The sequence below is a fragment of the Hyla sarda genome, chromosome 1 (assembly GCF_029499605.1).
Source record: "Hyla sarda isolate aHylSar1 chromosome 1, aHylSar1.hap1, whole genome shotgun sequence".
Taxonomy (NCBI): domain Eukaryota; kingdom Metazoa; phylum Chordata; class Amphibia; order Anura; family Hylidae; genus Hyla; species Hyla sarda.
Genome location: NC_079189.1, coordinates 429,020,734 through 429,045,526, shown reverse-complemented (window position 1 = coordinate 429,045,526; position 24,793 = coordinate 429,020,734). Strand labels below are relative to the sequence as shown.

General features: G+C 40.1%; 1 protein-coding gene and 1 long non-coding RNA gene across 4 annotated transcripts in view; one reads left to right on the top strand and one right to left on the bottom strand.

Annotated features, from left to right (window-relative positions):
* The window catches only part of LOC130281947 (uncharacterized), an 87,082-nt gene that overhangs the window by 26,806 nt on the left and 35,483 nt on the right, over positions 1 to 24,793 (bottom strand). The window contains exon 3 of one of the 3 annotated variants that reach the window (XR_008846174.1): positions 21,301 to 22,524. The exons of the other annotated variants lie outside the window; for them this stretch is intronic. This is a non-coding gene — a long non-coding RNA (uncharacterized LOC130281947). Of the gene's footprint in view, positions 1 to 21,300; positions 22,525 to 24,793 lie in introns of those variants that run through there. 3 annotated transcript variants of the gene reach the window in all.
* Positions 1 to 24,793, top strand: part of PRODH (proline dehydrogenase 1) — a 125,385-nt gene that overhangs the window by 94,042 nt on the left and 6,550 nt on the right. The window contains exons 8-12 of the mRNA XM_056529716.1: positions 4,954 to 5,035; positions 8,811 to 8,903; positions 15,942 to 16,088; positions 16,789 to 16,964; positions 24,341 to 24,439. Of these exons, the coding sequence (XP_056385691.1) occupies positions 4,954 to 5,035; positions 8,811 to 8,903; positions 15,942 to 16,088; positions 16,789 to 16,964; positions 24,341 to 24,439 (597 nt within the window). The remainder of the gene's footprint in view (positions 1 to 4,953; positions 5,036 to 8,810; positions 8,904 to 15,941; positions 16,089 to 16,788; positions 16,965 to 24,340; positions 24,440 to 24,793) is intronic.

Sequence of the window (24,793 nt, the reverse complement as noted above, 5' to 3'; positions counted from 1 at the left end):
ACATCAGTAGTCCCATCGTCCGTCCCCCCCCCCACAAGGTTAAACAATTTATTAATTGCTCCACTCCGTATGTAATCTATGTAGCAGTATGTACATGCCCTTTGCTCTACGTAGGCAAAACCATCCGTCGCTTCAAAAAGAGAGTTTTAGAACATATAGGCGATATACGCAATATGCGAGACACATCGGTAGCAGTACATGTTAACTCAGTACATGGAGGGGCAATGAGTGAAATTAAATTTGTGGGGATAGAGCGAGTGATACCATCAGATAGAAGGGGCAATACGGATAGGCTCCTTCTACAAAAAGAGTGCAGATGGATCTACCTCTTGGACTCTGTTGCACCTAGGGGTCTAAATGAGCAGCTGCAATTCTCATGTTTTTTATAATGCGATCTGGCAATAATGTTTGGGGTGATTATCTAGGCAGTCAGGGACGACCTTAGTTGGTCAGTGAGGAGTTATCATCACCTCCACCCCTCGACAGGGTATAACAGGACAGTGTAGGAGGTTCCTGTCGCGGCCACCCCGCCTAATCATTAGGTCCCCATAATAGGGTCAATTAGGGACAGAGCAGGTTCCCTAGGGCCATGATATATCCCTCCCTCTTATCTATTAGGGAACCCCCCCCCCCCCTCCTGCTACTTATTGCCCTATCGCATGCACTACATTTTTATATATTTTATATTTTTGCACTACAAACACCTGTTTTGGGGCTGGTGGATATTAAGGATCTCCTGGATGTTTGCTTTATCTCTATTTAGAGCTGTCTCCCTGCTTGGTCGGGATTATATCCCTGACCAACTAACGAATCCCTATTTTGAATACTTAGGACCGGAAATATACCATTCCCGATCCAATCAGATTTGAGCAACTGATGTGAGAATTATAACTCCATCAGCTTTATAAGTCCCACTATCATAAGGTTGCCCGGCTTCTGTTGAAGAGTCTTTAGTCTATGATACTTACCATTGTGCCATAAACAATGCCGATATCTTTAAACCGTCACCGTACTAGCATCTGCTAAGTATTAATGACAGCGCGTGTATTTGTTTACTTACTGATACGCACGCCTCCCTTTCGCGTCACGGGGGCGTGGCGCGCCGCGCTGTATAAAGCAGCACTGCTGGCGGAAGTGACGTCAGACGCCAGCTTTCGCCGCAGTAGGCGAGAGGATCCGGACACCTCCGGTACCCTGCTATAGACAGGGAAGCATCTACACGCCATACAGACCAGCTAACCGTGAGTCCCCCAATCTGTCTCTGTACAGCACTGAATCTTTCTCCACAGGTATAGATCTCAACATCAGTATCTCTATCTTTTTTCCACAGGTGGAAACCGGGAACTCTGCTGAGATCTGCTACAGACCATGTGTGACATATTAGTGACTAGTAGGGATAGCCTTTCTCCCCCACAGGATTCACGGATATGATTTCATGTCACATTGTGAACTGGCTCAAACTGAGCAACCTAGTAGGGAGAGTCATTTGCTTCTTCTTTTGCAGGCTCCTTGATCACTAAAAACTGTGTCACTTATCTTATTAGAGGTCTGGTTCTTAACAGTATATTAGTTTTTACATAGGACCATACACTATAAGTCCTAGTATGTCGGTCTCTATATTTGCTATTATTGTTGATACCTCCTGATGACACCTGCTATAAACCAGTAGGTAGAAACGCGTTGTGGTATATGAAATTGCTCACCCTGTGGTGTTATTCTTATGCGCACCCTAGGTGAAAGGTCAGACTGGGCTGGCTGGGCCCTGCAGAGCCCAAGGACTGACCAGTATTTATTTTGACCGTATCATTATACATCACTTGCCTTCTAGTATTTTATTAACTTTAATTAATTAAAAGTTAAGTTTTATTGCACATACTGAGCTTGGCTTTCGCTCATATTTTTCTGAATTTGATGCTGGATGCTCCTTATAACCTGGGGAATGCGTGGACCCCAATAATAATTTCTTGCGCTGTATCTATATCACTCTCATTAAAACTCATTTTTACTATTGCACTCCTCATGGTAAATACAAAGTATTTCTAATATACTTTTGGTAAAAAAAAAAGAAGTTTTCTATGTTTTTTATTTGTGCTTAAAAAAGCTCAAGAGCACATTTTCCCCCATCTTATACACAGACTTAGGACCGAGGTCCAAACACAGAAAGTGCAGCCTGGAGTGCTGAGGGGTGTGTGTCCAGCCTCACCCAATCATAGCTCCTCTCACACTTAACTGCCATATGCTGTTGGTTGGACACACCCCCCTGAGCACTCCAGGCTGCACTTCCTGTGTTTGGGCTTCGGTCCAAAGTCTGTGTATGAGATGGGGGGAAAATGTGCTCTTTAAGCACAAATAAAACATAGAAAACTTCATTTTTTTTAAACAAAGTATCTTAGAAATATTTGTTATTTACCAGAAGGAGGGCAATAGCAAAAATTAGTTTTAATGAGTGCCCATTAAAGGCAGGTAAGAAGAGGAGAAGCCACCAGGGACATGAAACGGACAGGTTCCCTTGCTTGTGCAGTGACTGTAGAACACTGCATGCTATGCAACCAAACTCTGATACCACCTTTTCATGGTTGCTTTCGCTTAAAGTCAGTGTTTCACTCAAACTAGGAGTTTTAGAAACTGACTGGGAATGTATGTCTAACCAGAAATCTGTTCCCAAGCTCCTGAAATGCTGAGAGCAGGGACCCCTCCTCGCTCACCCTCCCATCCCTATCCCTGCAAACCCTCCAGAGTTTGCAGAATTGTGGTTATCTATTCAGTATCCCCTCACAACAAAATGTTTTGTTTTCGGCTGTACATTTTATGGTCATGCAAAAATATAAGCTCTCATATGGCCCTGTGGATGGAGAGTGTTAAAGGGGTATTCCAGGCAAAAACTTTTTTTATATATCAACTGGCTCCGGAAAGTTAAACAGATTTGTAAATGACTTCTATTAAAAAATCTTAATCCTTCCAATAGTTATTAGCTTCTGAAGTTGAGTTGTTGTTTTCTGTCTAACTGCTTTCTGATGACTCACGTCCCGGGAGCTGTCCAGCTCCTATGGGGATATTCTCCCATCATGCACAGCTCCCGGGACGTGACATCATCATTGAGCAGTTAGACAGAAAACTTCAGAAGCTAATAACTATTGGAAGGATTAAGATTTTTTTATAGAAGTAATTTACAAATCTGTTTAACTTTCCGGAGCCAGTTGATATAGAAAAAAATGTTTTTGGCGTGAATACCCCTTTTAAGGCTCTTTAAAGGAATCTACAATCAGAAAATAAAAAACAAACTTATTCATACAAATTTTAGTTTTTTTTTTTTTGTATTTTGTGTTTTGTTTTTTAAATATAGGTAAAACATTTCTTTTAATAGATAACTATCACTTTCACAATCTTTTCACATGGTGCTGAGACCCCAGTCAGTAGCAAAAATGGAGTGACAGGGCAGCAGTACTCACCCATTCCTTTGCCCATTCAGCTCTCCTTGAAGAGCAACAAAACCAATGTACATAATGTTATAGAAAGGCTATGAGACTGTCTATATATGGCTTTCTTAAGAGAACTGAACAGAAATAGAGACACACCCTTCAGCTCAGTGCTGCTGCCCGCCATTGGTTCCAACACATCGCTATAACATTTGAGAAGTTTGCGAAAGTAGTCATTGCCCTTTAAAGGGGTACTACTGTGCTCCAGCTTTCGAAACATTTTGTTCAGAACGCTCAGAGCTGGAGGCCGTGATCGTGACGTCAAGGCCCTGCGCCCTCTATACATGTCTATGGGAGGGGGCGTGTTGGCCGACATGCCCCCTCCCATAGACATGAATAGAGGGGGTGTGGCCATGACGTCATGACCACTGCCGAAGAAACCCAGCATTTGTTTAGATCGCCGGGGGGGGGGGGGGGGGGGAGGTACGGCAGTGGCAGTGGGACGCCTGTTATCAGATAAGATGTCTAGCAGCGGAGTACCCCTTTAAGGTTCCACCCTTCCATTCTTCCTCTATATTTGATAGGCTATGACTTGTTCTCAGGCTTGTTCTTGTACACCGCTTTTAGTACACGTGCATGGATGTCTTTATTGACAGGGTAATGAACATCCTTATGAGCATATGTAAATGTTACCCTATGACAATGAATGAGAAGCATAAAACATTATTTGATACAATAATACTGTATTGTATAAAACTGTTGTTGGAAATGTACAGCAAATTCTCGGAAATATCACTTCAAACCATAGACATTCTATTAAAAGGTGCATTTGTTTCTATAGTGGACACAAGGACTTGCTTTACTGACCCAATGAATTCACAAACAAATAGTAGAATTCATAATTAGAATTGACACATAAATAGTATTTTGATTAGTAATTTTTATCCCAAACCAGTAGGGGAAACAGCACAGAAAAAACTATAATGGAAAGATTTGCACCTTTTTCTGTGTTTTAGTCCCACTCTTGGTTTTGGATAAAAATACTGACCCACCAAGCATGTTCATTCTTTTGGTGGACATCCATGTGGATGGCATTGCCATCAATGGTGCAGGTCTGCATGGTCCTAGCACCAATGGTTTTTGGTGGAGGGGGAGGGTCACTGCACTGAGAATATCTGCCCAAAATAGTGAATGGGGACAAGTTGTAATACCACACACAACCTGAGGACAGATGTGGTGCTGTATTTGGAAAAAAAAATTACTATTTTTCTACTCCTTGCTACCCCTCCGCTGGGAACCCCCGCAATCTTTCCTGCAACCAGAATAACTTTATATGGAAAACCAATGGATCCATAAGTCAATTGTATCCATTAGGATCTGTTACAAAACAGATCATAGCAGATCTATTTTACCTATTATTGCTCCTACAAAAAAAAAAAAATGAACTTTTGAGGTCCATGTGAGCAGAGCCTATCATTTTGTATTATATTTTGAGGTGCACTCTTTAAAACATGTATCCTAATGTTTTCTTGTCTAGGACCATGGATCTGCTGGATTGGAACAGTTTAATTGACAACAGAACCAAGCTTTCCAAACTACTTCTAGTGCCAAACTTACAGGTATGCATTTACTACTTAGTAGTATTATATTTCTAATAATAGTATTTTTATTACTATTATTATTATGTATGTTATAGTTAGCAATGATGAATATGTTGTTTATTCTACATCAGATTATTATTATTTTTTTTATGTATTTTGTTGAAAAGGAGCCTGAGAATTACAAATTACACATACAATATGCAACAAGTACAAGTTGCAAATTCCTGTTTTATGGCCAAACACAACCATTCGTAGACCTACTGCATATTGTTCAGGGGCAGGGCTAGTGTTAAAAGGTGGGGAGGGCTTTAAGTGTGCAACCAATGGGCCACACTTTTTTAATTTTGCCCAGATCCAGACTAAAACTGGCCATGTTCAGGGGTTGTGTGTGTGTGTGTGTGTGTGTGTGTGTGTGTGTGTGTGTGTGTGTGTGTGACGGTGTGTGTATATATATATATATATATAATTACATTTTACAAGTGTAAAAAAATAAATAAAATCTGTTAGGCCAGGTTCACATATGTCTAGTGATTTGGCATAGTTGCAGTCTGGTGACATTCCATAGTATGTACTGCACCCGACCAGCTCCTAAACTGGAGTACTAGGCATCTCGTAGTTAGCTGTTTTTGTTTTTTTCTGCTAGTAGCATTATCAGAAAAGACAATACCGAACTGTAATGTATTGCAACAGCCTTTATGTTGTGCATGTCATCATTGATTTATTGTGACAGCTCCATTTATTTTCCCTTTCCTATTGACCCACATAATAAAACACAAGCATGATGAAAAGATTAACAAGTGTCATTCCATCCTTTCTTCCATATTCTTCTGCAAGCGTTATGAGAAATAATCCTGACGCTCCCAAATGGACACAGTCTTTCCAATATATATCTGTACAGCTGTACGTGTTATATTCTGGAGCTGTGGTGTGAGAAATATAACACCGAATACAGATTATGTGAAATGTTTCCTACATGTCTATTCTGCTTTACACCTAAAATTCCCATTTGTTGGTGTTTAGCTTTTCTGCTTCTATACAGTAGCAAGCACTTGTCAGCTTTCTCTGACCCCCCACCCCTTCGTGATGCGGGAGCCTTGTTAATACTGTATATTGTTTTACATATGTTTCCTTTATTATAAATTCCTCTGCTTTTCTAAAGGAGTTCACAGCAGTATATGGATGGCTATTCTCTACCCCACCAGCCTTTCTTATGTTTTCTTCTGCAGCTTCAGAGCTATATTCTTCAAATTTTTGGGGCACAGTTCTAACAAAATGTAGTAGAGCGTGATATAAGGGGAAAATCTTATGGGATTTGCCACCTGCACGATGTGTGAAATTCTTGGCTTGGGCTTATTATCAGGATGCTAAAGGAATGAACAAGTTTCCAGCTCCGTTCTGCAATATGTAATGAAACTGTGCCACCGTCTGGCCCTTCAGAGACCTACGAAGGTTTCCACTGAGCACACAGCTTGAAGGCTTGAGTGCTTGTGTTCTGCGCCTGTTGACCCTCGTGCTTGTCATTCATCTTCATGATATCTTGATGATGATTCCATCATGAATCGTCAAGCTGACCTGACACCGGGCTTATTGCATGGCATCTACATCTCCTCCAGACCTCGGTTCTTTGACTCTGTTTCTTTCAGCTAGTTACGGCAGTATTTTCTTTTTTATAGCATGCCGGTAGAATTTAATAGCACATCGCCTCTATTCTCCTGGTAATAGAAGTATAAATTGATAACGTTTTAATTTTCCATTTGACACTTTTAATGTGTGTCTTGTACACCTTATTATTTCCACTAACAATGTTGCCTACTGCATTTCTGGAAGATATTCTAATATTCACAGAGATGCCACTTCACTATCAACGAGGACTGAACTACACTGCTCAAAAATAAAGGGAACACTAAGATAGCACATCCTAGATCTGAATGAATGAACTAATCGTATGAAATACTTTCATCTTTACATAGTTGAATGTGCGATGACAAAATCACACAAAAAGGATCAATGGAAATCAAATTTATTAACCCATGGAGGTCTGGATGTGGAGTCACACTCAAAATCAAAGTGGAAAACCACACTACAGGCTGATCCAACTTTGATGTAATGTCCTTAAAACAATTGAAAATGGGGCACAGTAGTGTGTGTGGCCTCCATGTGCCCGTATAACCTCCCTACAATGCCTGGGCATGTTCCTGATGAGGTGGTGGATGGTCTCCTGAGGGATGTCCTTCCAGACCTGGACTAAAGCATCTGCCAACTCCTGGACAGTCTGTGGTGCAACGTGGCGTTTGTGGATGGATCGAGACATGATGTCCCAGATGTGCTCAATCGGATTCAGGTCTGGGGAACGGGCGGGGCAGTCCATAGCATCAATACTTTCCTCTTCCAGGAACTGCTAACACACTCCAGCCACATGAGGTCTAGCATTGTCTTGCATTAGGAGGAACCCAGGGCCAACCGCACTAGCATATGGTCTCACAAGGGGTCTGAGGATCTAATCTCGGTACCTAATGGCAGTCAGGCTACCTCTGGCAAGCACATGGAGGGCTGTGCGCCCCCCCCCCCCAAAAAAAAGAAATGCCACCCCACACCATTACTGACCCACCGCCAAACCGGTCATGCTGGAGGATGTTGCAGGCCGCAGAATGTTCTCCACAGCGTCTCCAGACTCTGTCACGTCTGACACATGTGCTTATTGTGAACCTGTTTTAATCTGCGAAGAGCACAGGGCGCCAGTGGTGAATTTGCCAATCTTGGTGTTCTCTGGCAAATTGCCAACATGGCAAATGCCCACCTGTGGACGTCAGGCCCTCATACCACCCTCATGGAGTCTGTTTCTGACTGTTTGAGTGGGCACATGCACATTTATGGCCTGCTGGAGGTTATTTTGCAGGGCTCTGGCAGTGCTCCTCCTGCTCCTCCTTGCACAAAGGAGGAGGTAACGGTCCTGCTGCTGCATTGTTGCCCTCCTACAGCCTCCTTCACGTCTCCAGATGTACTGGCCTGTCTCCTGATAGCACCTTTATGCTCTGGACACTACGCTGACAGACACAGCAAACCTTCTTGCCACAGCTCGCATCGAGCTGCACTACCTGAGCCACTTGTGTGGGTTGTAGACTCCGTCTCAGGCTACCACTAGAATTAATTCACCACCAGCATTCAAAAGTGACCAAAACATCAGTAAGGAAGCATAGGAACTGAGAAGGGGTCTGTATTCACCACCTGCAGAAGCACTCCTTTATTGGGGGTGTATTGCTAATTGTCTATAATTTCCACCTGTTGTCTGTTCCATTTGCACAACAACATGTGAAATTGATTGTCAATCAGTGTTGCTTCCTGAGTGGACAATGTGATTTCACAGAAGTGTGATTGACTTGGAGTTACATTGTGTTGTTTAAGTGTTCCCTTTATTTTTTGAACAGTGTATAAATAAACTTATTTGTCCATACTCTCTCTTTATATGCAATAAAGGCCAAGTAGTTAAGTTGTAAGGGAGAATAAACTCATTTTTGTGTTGATTTGTAGCGGGCCCTTAGGGATGTATTTGCATAAATTAGGCAGAATTTTATTCACACCTGAATACATTTGCAGCGGCTGAATAAATTGAACTGACAAACCATTTCTACAATGACATATTTATGTTTCCCGGGCTCTGTAGAGAATACAGTAATATGTTTGAAAAAGTTAAAAGTAAGGAGAAGTATTTTATAGTTGTAAATGGTTCTGTATCAGCAGTGCTAGATATTCTATTTCACATGTATATATAATTTTTTGCTTTCCCCTCCCCCAGAGCGGTCAGATAGAGCCCCTCTTGACCAGGTTTACTGAAGAAGAGGATCGGCAGATGAAGAGAATGTTACAGAGAATGGATGTTCTCGCAAAGGTCAGGAATGTATTTCTATACTGTTTGCTTGACACATTGTATATATCTCTCCGTACGTGTCAGGTTAAAATTTATAACACATCACAAAGGAGGGAAATGGCGATGATTAAAACAGTGTGGAAGACTAGAAATAGATGTAAGGGACAGCTCTCTGGTGGTGGAGATGTCTTGGTACTACATTAATGAAGTCTGGCCAATGGATTTGTATTGAAGGACTTTTTAGTTTACTGGAGTTCACAAACCTGTCCTGCGACCTTGACCTGTAGAGCTGTAAGTTTACTATATTTTATAGTGAGTAAAGAACCAAAGTTGTGGTATTATGATCTGGAAAAACACAGTAAAGGGAATTTATTAAAGGGGTACTCCACCCCTAGACATCTTATCCCCTATCCAAAGGGGGACCCCCACAATATAGCATGCGGCACCCACCTGTAACGGCTTCCGGAACCGCTGGAGGCCCTCAGGCTAATACCATCGCGACCACGGTGACGTAAGATCGTGACATCACGACTCCGCCCCGTGTGACATCACACCCGCCCCCTTAATGCAAGTCTATGGGAGGGGGCGTGAAAGCTGCCATGCCCCCTCCCATAGACTTGCATTGAGGGGGCGGGGTGTGACATCACACAAGGGCGGAGTCGTGACGTCACTATCTTACGTCCCCGTGGTCGGGATGGTATTAGCCTGAGGGCCTCCAGCGGTTCCAGAAGCCGTTACAGGTGGGTGCCGCATGGTACAATGCGGGGGTCCCCAGTGGCGGGGACCCCCTTTTGGATAGGGGATAAGATGTCTAGGGGTGGAGTACCCCTTTAACTGACGTCCCCCTGCAAAATTATGTGCTCAGTTTTTAAATTTCACTTGAGCAAAGATTGTTTTGCACAGAATTTGTGCAAATGTAGTTCAGTGACCAACTGGTGTGAGAATGTGGAAGGAATTTCTCATTAGTACCAATATTTGCACAATGCAAAACCTGCTGCACAAAGTGTGTGGTTTTTCAGAGTTGCTGCACAAAATGTAATATGCTGCACCCAATACTTCATAAATTTTTGCAAATGACAGGAAGCCCCTGGATAGTATAACAAATAGTAAAAAGCTTACACACATTTCTACGCCAGCTAGTCCCTGGTGTACATTTGCACTAAAAATGACATTTGTGCAAGTGATATATTCAGCACACCAACCATTTCCTATCCACACCACCTGGAAGAACACACAAGAGAAATAAACAAAGCCAGCACAGACAACATAAAAACAGCGCAAAATTAGATGATGATTTCAGAGCATGTGTTTTGAGATTTTCACCCTTATTTGCCTTATCGAGGGGCTTTCTGTCAATTGTGCAAATTTACACAAGTGACGTGCGCGACATAAATTGTGTGCATCAGCTGGTAAAACCGCGCACATGTACAGCAAATTTCACACTACACAACAAATGTGCACTAATGAGAAAGTCCCTCCTATGAGTCAAATCTATTCATGTATTTCTGCCGAAAAATGTTGCAGTCTATCACGTACGTGAATATTGTATCTTACTTGCTGTGTAGTGTAGTAGATGGTACGCTTATGGGATCTGTATATGAAGCCACATGGCTAGAATATGGATCCCTAACCTGTAAAATCACGATGCTCAGAGTTGATGGAGTTAAAGGGATACCCTGCTGGAAAACATTTTTTTTTTCTTTTTTGAAATCAACTGGTGCCAGAAAGCTAAATGGATATGTAAATGACTTCTATAAAAATAATCTTAATCCTTCTAGTACTTATCAGCTGCCGTATGCTCCACAGGAAGTTCTTTTCTTTTTATATTTCCTTTATGTCTGACCACAGTGTTCTCTGCTGACACCTCTGTCTATTTTAGGAACTGTCCAGAGTAGGAGCAAATCCCCATAGCAAACCTATCCTGCACTGAAGAGTTCGTGACATGGACTGAGGTGTCAGCAGAGAGCACTGTGGTCAGACAGAAAGAAAATTTTAAAAGAAAAGAGCATCCTGTGGAGCATACAGCAGCTGATAAGTACTGGAAGGATTAAGATTTTTAAAGGAAAACTGTCAGGCAGTTCACCACACTAAATCCAAATAAATATACTGGGTGATAGTGTGGGTAAACTGGAGTCCAACGAGGAGTCATTTACTTTATTGTGTGCCCTGGCCAATTAGTTCTGTTTGTCCTGTCTGTAGTAGCGCTTTGAAGGCGGTCCCCTGCGTCCATATTTCTTTGGATCCCGAAGGAAGGGGCCTAAGCCTGCCCCCGTGGTTTACATACTCATTTTCTTCACATGCCCCTGAAGCGCAGTGCTGTCTGCAGAGCGCATGCGCTTGAAGATTTTCCGCAGCTCTCACGTCCTGATGAACTGAGAGCTGTACATCCCCGGTGAGCGCTCTGCAGTGTAACTGCGCGTGCGCCGGGCCCTTGCTACAGAAGTCGGGAGTAGTGAGGGCCTGGCGCATGCACAGTTGCAGTGAACAGAGCGCTCTCCGGGGATGCACAACTCTCAGTTCATCAGGACGTGAGAACTGCGTCAAATCTTCAAGCACATGCGCTCTGCAGAAAGATCGATGCGCCCCATGGGGCATGTGAAGAAAATGAATATGCAAACCACGGGGGAGGGCTTAGTCCCCTTCCTCCGGGACCCAAAGAAATATTGACGCCGGGGGACCGCCTTCAAAGCGCTACTACAGAGAGGACAAACGGAACTTTAGCGGGGGAGAACTCAGAGGCCAGGGCACACACTCAAGTAAGTGAACGCTTTATGGACTCCAGTTCACCCACACGATCACCAAGTAAATTGGGTTTAGTATGGGTGAACTGGCTGACAGTTTTGCTTTAAATAGAAGTAACTTACAAATCTGTTAAACTTTCTGGCACAAGTTAATATAAAATATTTTTTTTCCAGTGGAGTACCCCTTTAACACAGTTTACATGTCCAAATTACTCACACAAGTCCCAGCCTGGCTGCATTTCTTGTGCCATCACTTCCACGGTCAGGCCAGGAGTTGTGGCAATAGTACAGATTCAAAAATGTGTATTACGACCAGGTGAAACATGCCATAGTGTGGTCTTTTAAAGGGGTTGTCTGCTTACAATTTTACTGTTAAAATAAATCTGGGTGCAAGGAGTAAATCAAGCGTGCATTCACCTGCTGCTGAACCCCCATGTGCGCCATTGTTACAGGGCCAACACTGTGAAGTGTTATTTGTGTTCCACAGCTGTAAGTAGTTATAGCAGAATATTGCACCATATTAGCTGTCAAATAAAGAGTGTTTGTGAAGTGAGCCAAGAAAAGTTATCACTGTAATGGGGCACTGTCCTTTCAACTAACTCCGAAAAGTTGACACTGACAAATGTCTTTTTTCTTATCTCAAGTAACTATGAAGCTACCATGTAATGATATCATGGAGACAAGGGGGAATTTGTGATCAGTGGGGGCTCAATGCAAGGACATCATTACTGATCACTATAAGGGAGGGTCTGGGACACTGCTGACCCTGTGCCCTTAAACGGTCATTGGCTTTTCTTTAAGAGCTGAATACAAAAGATGTATGAGATCTATTTGGATCAGCTAGAGAGAACTGAGAAGAATCAAAGATAAGAGGCACCACCACCCCTTCATTCTTGGCGTTTAGGCACCCAATGCATTCTGTTAAATTTCCCAGTATTAGTTAAAATGATAATCCCCTTTACCTACATATGTAAAACACTGGATCACATTTATACACACTATCCATACATCACATCTTAGCAAGAGGTTTATAACATATAATTACTGCTTTTATTATACTTCACCATGTAGAGTACCATGTTGCGCTATATGATTAAGTAAAAAAAAGAAATAATAATAATAATAATGACTTTATCTGGATTTCTGGTTATGCTGTGATCCTTTCATGCACACGCATTATTATTGGGACTGGCCCCTCTTTAGGACCAAATGCAGTACAGAGGACTTTAGTACTCGCTCTTTCCTTGTTAGTGTATATTTCTACCACTAGGTGGCACATGTTACATGTATCTGAATGGAATTCATTGGGACCCAAGTAACTTATGATTCATGAACAGCAAACCGTGTGGTCAAGAGTGGTTTTGCAATATAAATTGTTTGTTTGGGAAAGGTGCAATTAGTGATTTCTAAGAACAATAATGTTTGAAATTTGTTTCAATTATGTATAATTCAGCCACTTTGTTCTCTAGGATAAGCAGTGCTGAAGGTCTGGTGTATAATTTTATTAAGTTTATTATTTATTACATTCCATTAAAAAGACAGCTGAGCGAAAACTACTCCAAAATAATATCTTTGTACTGTTTTTCTTTAAATGGTTATAACTAGCAACTATAGTAGTGTAATACTTATTGGTACATTGGTATTAATCTAATATATAGGTGTGTGTGTGTGTGTGTATATATGTATATAATATATATACACACCAATCATTTATATGGCTGTTTGTATTAGATCAGCCAACGTCTGAAGTCTCCTTGTTGGACAAGAGCTGGCACTGAATGACACTAATATATATATATATATATATATATATATATATATATATATATATATACACTAATCATTTATATGGCTGTTTGTATTAGATCAGCCAACGTCTGAAGTCTCCTTGTTGGACAAGAGCTGGCACTGAATGACACTAATATATATATATATATATATATATATATATATATACATATACATATATATACACTAATCATTTATATGGCTGTTTGTATTAGAACAGCCAACGTCTGAAGTCTCCTTGTTGGACAAGAGCTGGCACTGAATGACACTAATATATATATATATATATATATATATATATATATATATATATATACATATACATATATATACACTAATCATCTATATGGCTGTTTGTATTAGAACAGCCAACGTCTGAAGTCTCCTTGTTGGACAAGAGCTGGCACTGAATGACACTAATATATATATATATATATATATATATATATATATATATATATATACATATACATATATATACACTAATCATTTATATGGCTGTTTGTATTAGAACAGCCAACGTCTGAAGTCTCCTTGTTGGACAAGAGCTGGCACTGAATGACTATATATATATATATATATATATATATATATATATATATATATACACTAATCATTTATATGGCTGTTTGTATTAGAACAGCCAACGTCTGAAGTCTCCTTGTTGGACAAGAGCTGGCACTGAATGACTATATATATATATATATATATATATATATATATATATATATACATATACACTAATCATTTATATGGCTGTTTGTATAAGATCAGCCAACGTCTGAAGTCTCCTTGTTGGACAAGAGCTGGCACTGAATGACTCTTCTGGCCTCATTAATATTTAGAAGCAGTCTTACCAAGATGAGCAGTAAACGTGGCTCAGATGGTGCAGTAAATCAATGCCACTATATTTTACACATCTAAAAGGGTAGAAACAGCCCTTAGAAATGTCAGCTAGATCAGGAAGTCTTTGAAATCCCTTAATAAGCACTAATTTAAATAAATGCATTGATGCTGAAATGTAATCGTTCATAATGAAATGCAAACAAACACATTCTCTTGAACTTTGATGAAAAACAATATCAGCTACTTGAAGGTGCGATAAGTTATCAGCAGACATGGAGACATTTACAGCATCTTAAAAATGGACTACTTAAGTGTGTGTGCTTTATTGTGTCCTTCACAAAGAAGGACGAGATTAATTGTCTAATTACAACATGATCGCTGCTTAAGTTTCCTATGAAATGGGACCTCGGACCTTTGCCCGCAACACGATTGGGCTGACATTGGAGTAGATGTCTCACTGATGGAGGTTAAGCTGCGGACGGTGCTGCTTGTTATTGTGGATGGTTCACTGGTTTTAACCATTTGCTATGGGAATTGTGGTGCAGATGTTGCATCATGTGAAAGAGGCCTTGTGAAAAAACACAGATAACTTGTTGTAAAATCACTAAGTTGCCAAAAGACAATAGTGTCTCATTTTTAAAATGCTTAGACAAGGATTTTACTAGCATTGGGGAAGGGGTTTGTTTCTGTGTGTGTGTGTGTGTGTGTGTGTGTATATGTGTGTGTATATATATATATATATATATATATATATATATATATATCCTCATAACCTTAAAGGAAATCTGTCATCAGTGGGATCTGCACTAACCTGTCAGTACAAACAGGTAGTGCAGGTGACATTGATGACAACGATACTTACCTGGTACCATTCCATGCTCTGGTTCTCCCGCTATCTTTTTTGGTATCTTCTGTTTCGGGGCCGACCTGGAGCTTGGGCGGAGCTTAGGTTAGCTGCTTCTGTGTGTCACGTCACAAAGCTCCGCCCATGCTCCAAGTCTCTTCCCGGAACAGTAGATACCAAAGAAGATGGCGGAAGAACCAGAGGCTCTACATTGGCTTACTATTTCTTTTTCCTTTCTTGTGCATGTTTATTGTTCGGATTGCTCTGATCAGGGTTTATATGTACCCTCAGCGACACATCCTATATCTTATATGACTATTTCTATGCGCTTGGATCTGCTTTATTCCAGTGTTATTGCCTACACCCCCTGCATTTCTTCAGTCCTGTGCACTGTGCTTATGCATTTATAAGTTTAATATGTATTTGTATTTCTTCTAATAAAGTTTTGCATATTTTTGTACATTTATTGTTTATTGCTGAATTTCATGATTGGGTGTGTTAGAACATTTCATGGCCAAACAGTGTATTTATATTTATGATCAATATATATATGTGGCCAATAAAAATAAGTGAGGCTATCAAAAACCTCCAACTGTTTTCATCCACCACAGGTATTTGTTATGTTGTTCCATCAGGTCATTTTGTCTTGAGCAGTTAAACATTTTCTTTATTCATGGATGTGATCCAATATGATTGTGATGAGATGGTGACAGCAAAGCATATGACAATATAGGGAATAGCGATTGTTTCAATGTTCTTACTGAACTTGTTTTTCATATGCTTTATGACTGATATGTACCTTTTACTGCCTTTACTTTACATTACTTCTTTTCTTTTTAGAAAGCCTTAGAAACAGGTGTTCGGCTGATGGTCGATGCGGAGCAGACCTATTTCCAACCCGCAATCAGCCGCTTGACATTAGAAATGCAACGTAAATTTAATAAGGACAATCCCATTATCTTCAACACATACCAGTGCTACTTAAAGGTGAGCGGATGCATATCAATGACCATTACTGCTCTGCAAAACAACAAGGTTTTCCTGGAAGTTATAAGACGCATATACAAGGATTACATCGCCTTATATTCCTCGGTGAATTTTAAACCTGCCTCCTGTTTTGTAGAGAAAAATGCAATTAGGCCTCACTATTAGATGATCAATTCTTCCATTTATTCATTCACTGGGTTTCGCTTGGTTTATTAGATATCGCTGCCAGCTCTCAATCCAATAGGCAAGGCCCCCATTCTGAATACTGGAACCTTGGAGACAACCTGCAGCACAGATGTAATATCTAATAAATGAAGCAAAATCCATTGACTGTGTGGATGGAAAAATTGATCATTTCTCCGAGACCAAATTCTATTTTTTTCCTCCTCACATACCAGCGGTACTGAGTGATCCAAAGTAATATCCGCAATAACAGGATACTGTAGTGCTAGATGTGTGCTTATATAAACCTGCCACTGTAATATCAAGTGAAATATAATAGGTAACAGTTCCTCTTCTCACATCCACACCAACAAATTCGGGACATGAAAATGGTTACGCCCGGCTTGGTGAAACGTTTTTTAGTTAAAGTGCAAATGTGTTGATCAATCAATACAAATATAGTACATAGTAATTGACTTCTTTAAACTGACAGCGTTAGAAGCTAGAGAATGCTAAAAGCATGTGTCCTCTTTTGCAGGAAGCATATGACAATGTGACTGCTGATGTCGAGCTGTCTCGGCGAGAGGGCTGGCTTTTTGGTGCTAAACTTGTAAGAGGAGCTTATATGCAGCAAGAAAGGAGTCGTGCAGCAGAAGTGGGCTATGAGGACCCCATCAATCCCACATATGAGAAGACTAATGAGATGTACCATAGGTAAGTGTGTACAGATTACCGTGCATTCTTATTCTGACATCGACAGTATCTCATCTTTCCCAGAGGTTTCCGACTTGTACTGAAAACGCGTGGGAATGAAAGGGAAGCTGTCGGCAGTGTCATGCTGTCTGAACGACATTCAGCGTGAAAATAGGAGGAAGCGTGATCCCTACATACTAATGATTTATTCTGAAACTCTTATTTTAGAGAAAACAGTGTTTTAAAAACTTATATCGGGAAGAAGGAAAATAGTCACTGGAGGTGAACCTAACTGTTGCTTCTCGCCCTGCCAACCCTGAGAGCCGTGCCTTTCCTTTATACACATATAGGGAGAGATGGGTCTCTAAGGGTGGGAAGGATGAAAAGCAGCTGCCGGGATCTGCTCCAATGACTACTTGCCCTCTTTCTAGCAACTTTTTAAAACTATGATCTTGCTGAAACGCCCAGAGTAAATCATAGTGTGTCGGGATTGTGTTTCATGCTGCCTGCCGTTTTGGTAGCATGAAACCTCCAACAAGTTCCTTTTCATCATTGCATCCACAAAGTACAATTGTTAGTGCCTGGCTTGTGAACCCTCTGTCAATAGGCCCACATCTTAGGCTCTGTTAGCAGTGCATCATTGCTGCATACACTAAGAAAATCTCCCAACATTCATAACAAACCTGTCACCAAGACTGAATTACATTCAATTCTATTTCTCAATTCTATATGCCATTGACTGGCAGAAATGTATTTATTTATTTATTTTTAATCTGGATGCTGTTTCCAAAACTGTTAAATAGAAACATTGAATGTGTCGACTGAAAAGAACCATTTGGCCCATCTAGTCTGCCCAATAATCTGAATCCTATCAATAGTACCTGGCCCTATCTTATATGAAGGATAGCCTTATACCTATCTCATGCACGCTTAAACTCCTTCACTGTATTTGCAGCGACCACTTCTGCAGGAAGGCTTTTTAGTGGACTACTACTATTCCATCCATCTACTGCATAAAAATTATGGCAACGCATTTTGTCCAAGTTTGTGCCAAAGGACCCTCTTTGGCCTACTTCTGGTCCATAAAAGTCTATAGATACATTTGGCATATTAGTTGCATGCTATATAAAGATAGCCTTGAGCATTATTCTGGACAAGGCTTCAAGTGACAAGCAGTGTCAGGAAACCAATGATGCCCAGTTTAAAGTAACAGATGTTTAGTACAGCACGTACAGTCTTCCGCAGCCATGTTGAGTGCCTAGTTCACTCAGAGTCAGGGATGCTAATGCAAAACTCTAAAAATGCAATGCCACCCCAAATATATCCATTTGTTTAATTTACTATTCACTTAAAAGCTTATTGGGGTTTTTCAGGATTAGAAAAACATAGCTGCTTTCATCCAGAAATAGCGTCACTCTTGGCTTTATTCATATCAATGGAACCACATACATACGGAGAACGGGTGTAATACAACACACAACCAGAGTACAGATGTGGTACTATTTTTCTTTAAGAACTATGTTTTGCTAATTCTTTAAATATTTGGCATATTGGTACACACTGGGGCATATTTACTATTCTAAAAAAAAAGTCTTAATTCTGGCACAATTTTTGCCAAAAGTTGGCTAACATGACTTGCACCACTTTTCTTATGTGATTCAGACACCTTTTTATACGCTTTCTACCTTGCTCAACAAGGGCCATGGCATATTAATAAAGTGGGCCTGACTTGAACAAGCCAAAAACGTTGTTCAAATTTTGCCGTAATGTAAGCCAATTAATAGAAGATCTAGACCGGCTGAATGTGTGCCACAGCATAAGGCAGTGTGAGAAATCTACCAGATGTCCATACGATCTAGTCTAGGTATTAGACATTATTAGTAAATCTGCCTCACTATGGTGTATTAATGATGACTAATCCACTAATATTTCTTGCGCCTTGTGTTTTCTAACCCAGTAGAATAGTGCATCCATAGTATTTACTTAATATATACAATCCACTTTATATATTGATGCAGTAGTGTAATTGGGCCAGTGTAAACACACTGGACACACTGGCTTCTAGTACTATGCTTCTGATGCTCTGTTTGTTGGGCAATGGTTCTGTCCCTGATCTCCAAATATCATTTAAAGGGGTAGTCCAGTTTAGAAAAATAGATCCCCTATCCAAAGGATAGGAGATAAGCGACTGATCGATCTGGGGGGGGGGGGGGGGGGGGGTCATTCCAACTGCTGGGTCACCCCCTCGATCTCCTGCCCGGCCCCCTGCTCTCCCCATGCACTGAGCTGTGTCCACCACCACACTGAGCAGTGGTCGACACACCCTCTGGTATCTCAGACTCTCCCATAGATATGCACAGAGTACAGCGCTTCGGCTCTCCTGTAAAGATGCATGGAGGGCATGTGCTGACCTCCGCTCCATGCACAAGGATTGTCGCAGCGTCATGCAGGAGATTGTGGTGGTCCCAGCACTTATCCTTTGGATAGAGGATACATTTTCCTACACTGACAAATTTTTATTTTTTTATTTATTTTTATTTTCCTATGCAGTTTTAGAATTTAATTTTTTATTCTTCTCTTCGAGATGTAATATTGGGTGTCCCCCATTAGGTGTATACATGTTTTTTTCCCAGCTCCCACACAACTATCTTAATCCTCTACTTATTGCATTGTTCTAATATTTTCCTCCAGTAATTCAGCTTTGTCATCATGTCACTTTCATTGGTTTTTATTCTGTTTAATCCAGATTCTTTGTGTTGCGTTTCAGTCCTGATGGAATAAACTGGCAGCTTCGGGGGGGGGGGGGGGGGGGATGAGGCCATTAATATCTGTATGCAATTTGAATGGATTTTATTACATTGACTTCAATGACCTCACTAAATAATTTGTTCATGAAATAATTTTTTAACACAGTTTTTGTTTTTTTCTGTCGCATTATTTTTATTTGCACGAATAGCCTAGGGCTATGGCAGACTCTAAATGTCAAGCATATACTTTGCTTTATACAGAGAGAGCCAAAATCTTTGCCAGATAAATAAAAAAAAGTCTATATGAAACTGCCAAGAATCCATCCAGTTGCGCAGGGCTCAGTTAATCAGCCAGCTGTATGAAAACTAATTTCAATGGGAGGATGATGAGTAAATTACTTATTAGCATAATACAACATCCAATTTCTGCTTCCTTTTTATGTTGCATATATTATTCCTTCGCACTGGCCTTCTCGATCCCTTGAAGTGCATTAAATATTCTGCGCTAAAAGGAGAGCTCTGAAAAATGTAAAACTCTTATTATAGCCAAGACCGAAATGTTGGTCTAAGGTGGTGTAATAGATAAACTACAAGTGCAAGACCGTGACATCTATGTGGTTATCTTGGTTACATACAGTACGGTGGCTCAGTGGTTAGTGGTGCTGCCTTGCAGAACGGAGGCAGCAATGGGAACACCTGCATAGAGGTCCGCTCTAATGTATGAGAGAATGGGGAGAGTTCTGGCCGTGCAAGATTCATGACTGAAAAAAAAAGTATTGCGGTGTCTTGCACTCCGAAGTCCCCATAGCGAAGTCTTCAGCACTCTCTGTACCATAGCTTTACGAGACCCTCAGCTCTGAGTAACAGCTGTAATGTCCATTTAGGAGACCACTAGAGCTGAGAGGAGGGGGCTTGGAAGTGCTTGGTACACAGAACTCTATAGACACTTCCAATGAAGGGTTCTCCTCCCGGGCACTTGTGATAGTGATTCTCTATGTGAAACTGTCGGCAGTTGAGGGCTCAGAACTAATGACAGATTTCCTTTTCATTTATATCCATATTTTTGAAGTCTTCCCATTAGGAAGACTCCATTCGGCCACAATGTAAAATATTTAACTTAAAGGCGTACTCCGGTGAAAACCTTTTTTTTTTTTTTTTTTTTTTTTTTTATCAACTGGTGCCAGAAAGTTAAACAGATTAGTTCTATTAAAAAAGCTTAATCCTTCCTGTACTTATTAGCTGCTGAATACTACAGTGGGAATTCTTTTCTTTTTGAAACACAGAGCTGTCTGCTGACATCATGACCACAGTGCTCTCTGCTGACATCTCTGTCCATTTTAGGAACTGTCCAGAACAGCATATGTTTGCTATGGGGATTTCCTTTTACTCTGGACAGTTCCTAAAATAGACAGAAATGTCGGCAGAGAGCACTGTGCTCATGATGTCAGCAGAGAGCTCTGTGTTTCAAACGGAAAATAATTTCCATTGTAGTATTAGGTAGCTAATAAGTACTGGAAGGATAAAGATTTTTTAATAGAAGTAATTTACAAATCTGTTTAACTTACTGGCACCAGTTTATTTAAATAAAAAAAAAAGTTTTTTACCGGAGTACCCCTTTAAAAGATGTAAAAAGAGGAAATCTGGGTGTACATAGACTTCTGAGAAAAGAGGACGAGACCTTTTCAGCTTTGGGTTAATAATGCGTCAATCGCTGTAAACAACATTGATGTCTGTGACAGTACAATACAAAGCTGACTCCATGAGCTAAATGTGTATAATTTATATTTTTAAAGTGTCCAAATTCACTTAATAATCTGTGTTAAACTATCTTTCTATGAAATGTAGTAGTCTAATACTGTATACAACTACTGTGATTTTTTGTATAAACTCCAGTTACAGTTTAACACTGTGTGACCATAAAACACTATTCTAACCCTTTAATCGGCTGTATGTGCCATTTGCGCTTATTATTATATGCGCAGCAAGCGTTTGTAGCCCACTTATCAGGAACAAGGGCGTGCTTTACGTTCTGGTTGAAGTTGAGGACATATGCTTTACAGCCTGCAGAGAATGGCTTATTACAGTTTAGTAATAACATCTTCTGGATTAGTTTCAGTACTGCTAGCTATGGGTATCGGAGCCAAAAAGAGAAATTCTGCAGACTGGCTGAGCTTCATTTCACAGGTGCTGCTGAAAAAATAGATTTTGTATCCCAATTCCAAGAAAACAGGTTATTTTAAAAGCACCACCATTATCCTACAAAGTGTAAAATACAAGAATATTTTGGTACTGTATTTTATAGACTTATAGTGGGTAATTTTTTTTTATCACAATTAAAAGCTGTGTGTATTATAACCTAATGTTCCCCTGTAAGCCCAAGCAATCTTTTGTCAATGATGACGTCCCCGTAGTGTGGAAATCCAGACACTTGTGTAACGTGGCAACAAATTGATGCTCTATGCAAATTCAATTCAGTCTCTTGTGTGGAATGTTACCCTTTCTAAGTAGATAAGTGAGAACTTGGTCACTGTCCCTTTAAGAAACATCTCACTAGCAGATATACTGGCTGAAAAGTTTCTGGTGTATACATTTTGTTAGTGGGAATGCAGTTGCGACCATAGAACTGTTGAAATCTGTTTAGGGTTTAGTTTAGCTTTCTCCTCCACTGGCTAGAAAATTCTGCTTCTTGGAGCTGGAAACTTGAACACATTACCCTCACATGGTAGACTGGAGATGACCTTTTGGATGAAACCTCTAAGGTCTCTAATTTACACTATTAAAGCACTTAATGCAGAACCACTTTCCAAGTGACTTTTAAAAGGATTAAGGCACACCTGTAAAAAAATAAAAAATAAAAATCAGTATTGGGAGTGTTTAGACCCCGACCTGGGAGATTAATGAGGCTGTTTGTCTCCACATTGGTCCTGATTTACTATGAATGGAGTGTAGTTTTCTTTGTGGGTTTTAATTCCCTAATTTTTTTTTTCCACAGTATTTACTAATGTTTTCCTACATTTAGCATTTTTCGCTACATTTTGCTTTTATTTATTTATTTATTTATTTTTTTACACATGCTCTGATATGCCAGGTTTTCCTCAGCTCAAATCCACTACATTTTCTGTGGAAACCTTAGTAAATATGTTGTTTTTTGTGAAAATCTTTTTGGCAGCCACGCCCACTCTGCCAGCAGCCACGCCCCTTTTCCGGGTTTTCTCAGTAAAATGGCGAGTTAGTTGGATCCTCTAAATTCTGGCGCAGTGCGCCAGGATCTGGTGCACAACCCAACAAAACGGGGGTTTACAATAGTAGATCAGGTCCATTGTTTTTGAGACATGGATGGCCCCATATCCTTGCATTGCTAACGCGTACTCCTCCCGATTCGTTTTCATAATCAGACCCCAACTGATGTCTGACATATCAAAAGTCTTTGTACAGGAGAGGTTCCATTAAAAGACAATCTGACCTGTATTTATGGGCTATCTAGAAGTTGTACCCAATAATTATTTTAAATTAACAAAGTCCAAGACACTGTGCCAAGCCAGAGAGATGATTGTATTCTCCTGGCTGAGCCCCACTGTGCCTTCTATAATCAAACTTAAACATACAGTCTATCTATCTATCTAAAAAATGGCTCATTTAAAAAATATAATGCCCAATGGAAACCTCGGATTGCGTATCCCAGTCTCAGATAGTGGGATGCTTTTACGGATGTATAGGTGCAAAAATATACTGTTTACTAACTTTTTGTACCTATGTACCGCTGAAGTGTTTTGTATTTTTAGAATTGGTAAGTTATCATCCATGTATCAAATGCCTATACGATTGTCCGGGGGTGGCGTTTGCATGTGTTTTTCCTATTGTGTAAACTGAAAAAGTTTTAATCGAATCAAACTGTGTAGATCAGATCTTTTTGCACTCTAGTGATGTGAAATTGTTAGGGTTTTGCCAGGACGGCCAGTAATATCATTTTAGAGAGAGTTTGTTGGGCCAGGAATTTCCAATAAAGCTGTGACTACAGGAGGAACATAGTATTACATTGTGGTTGTACATGTAAGACAAGGACTGTTGAGTCCACCACAATGGGGACTGGCTCTAACAGGATATATGCCCTAACTGGATATATGGACTGGAGTTGTCTTCATTAAACAAGGGCTTTATTTTAACTAAATATTTTTTAATTTGTCATATTTGAAATAACCATGAATCTGTTGGCGTATATTTTAAAGACACAAATTACTAACACATCAATACTCCAGGTACAGTCACTTATTTTAGATGCAATTACTACTTAAGTTGTTCTTGATAGTGTTAATGTATATTAATCTGTGAAATAGAATATGCTGGGTTTTCTATAATAAATTGTAATTTCATCTTTCATAAAAATCTGTTTCTGGCACAAGAAAAGTGTTTTAGATTCTGTTAATGTCTTAAATGTAACGGGCTCCAATCTGTAATTTCCCAAAAAAATTTAGGACATTCTGTCTCTAAAAAGTGTTTTTTTTTTATTTTATTTTATCTTAATGTATTAACCTGCTGGAAAAAAAATCAGTCAGCATCTGAATGGAAAGTATAATTTTGGTAGGTGTATAATTTCATATGAAATCATGGAGGCTATTGTGAGTTTTGATTATACCCTTTTTTATATTACAGATGCCTTGATTATGTCTTGGAGGAGATCCGGCACAATCGCAAAGCTAATGTGATGGTAGCCTCTCACAATGAAAACACAGTAAAATTCACTCTGAAAAGGTAGGCAGTCCTTCATCTCTTAATGGATTTCATTTATTGAATGAACTGACTAGCAGATATGACTATTGAATTTAGTTCATGAAAGGACTTTATTTTTCAGTAGTCATAAGCTCACTGATGCCTAGCATTGCATCAGCATGACCCCCTCCCCCCCCCAATCATAGGAATACAAGTAGCTGCTGTGTTTAGTGGATACCGTTAAAAAATATATATTTTTTTTTAAAGGAAAGCTGTCACTAGGTTTTGCCCTATATAACTGGTTGCAACAAAATTATTTTTTTTACCAAGTCCTAATGACCATCCCCAATGGTGCAGACAAGTAGGTTTAAAACTGTCTTGCACCATATGCTAATG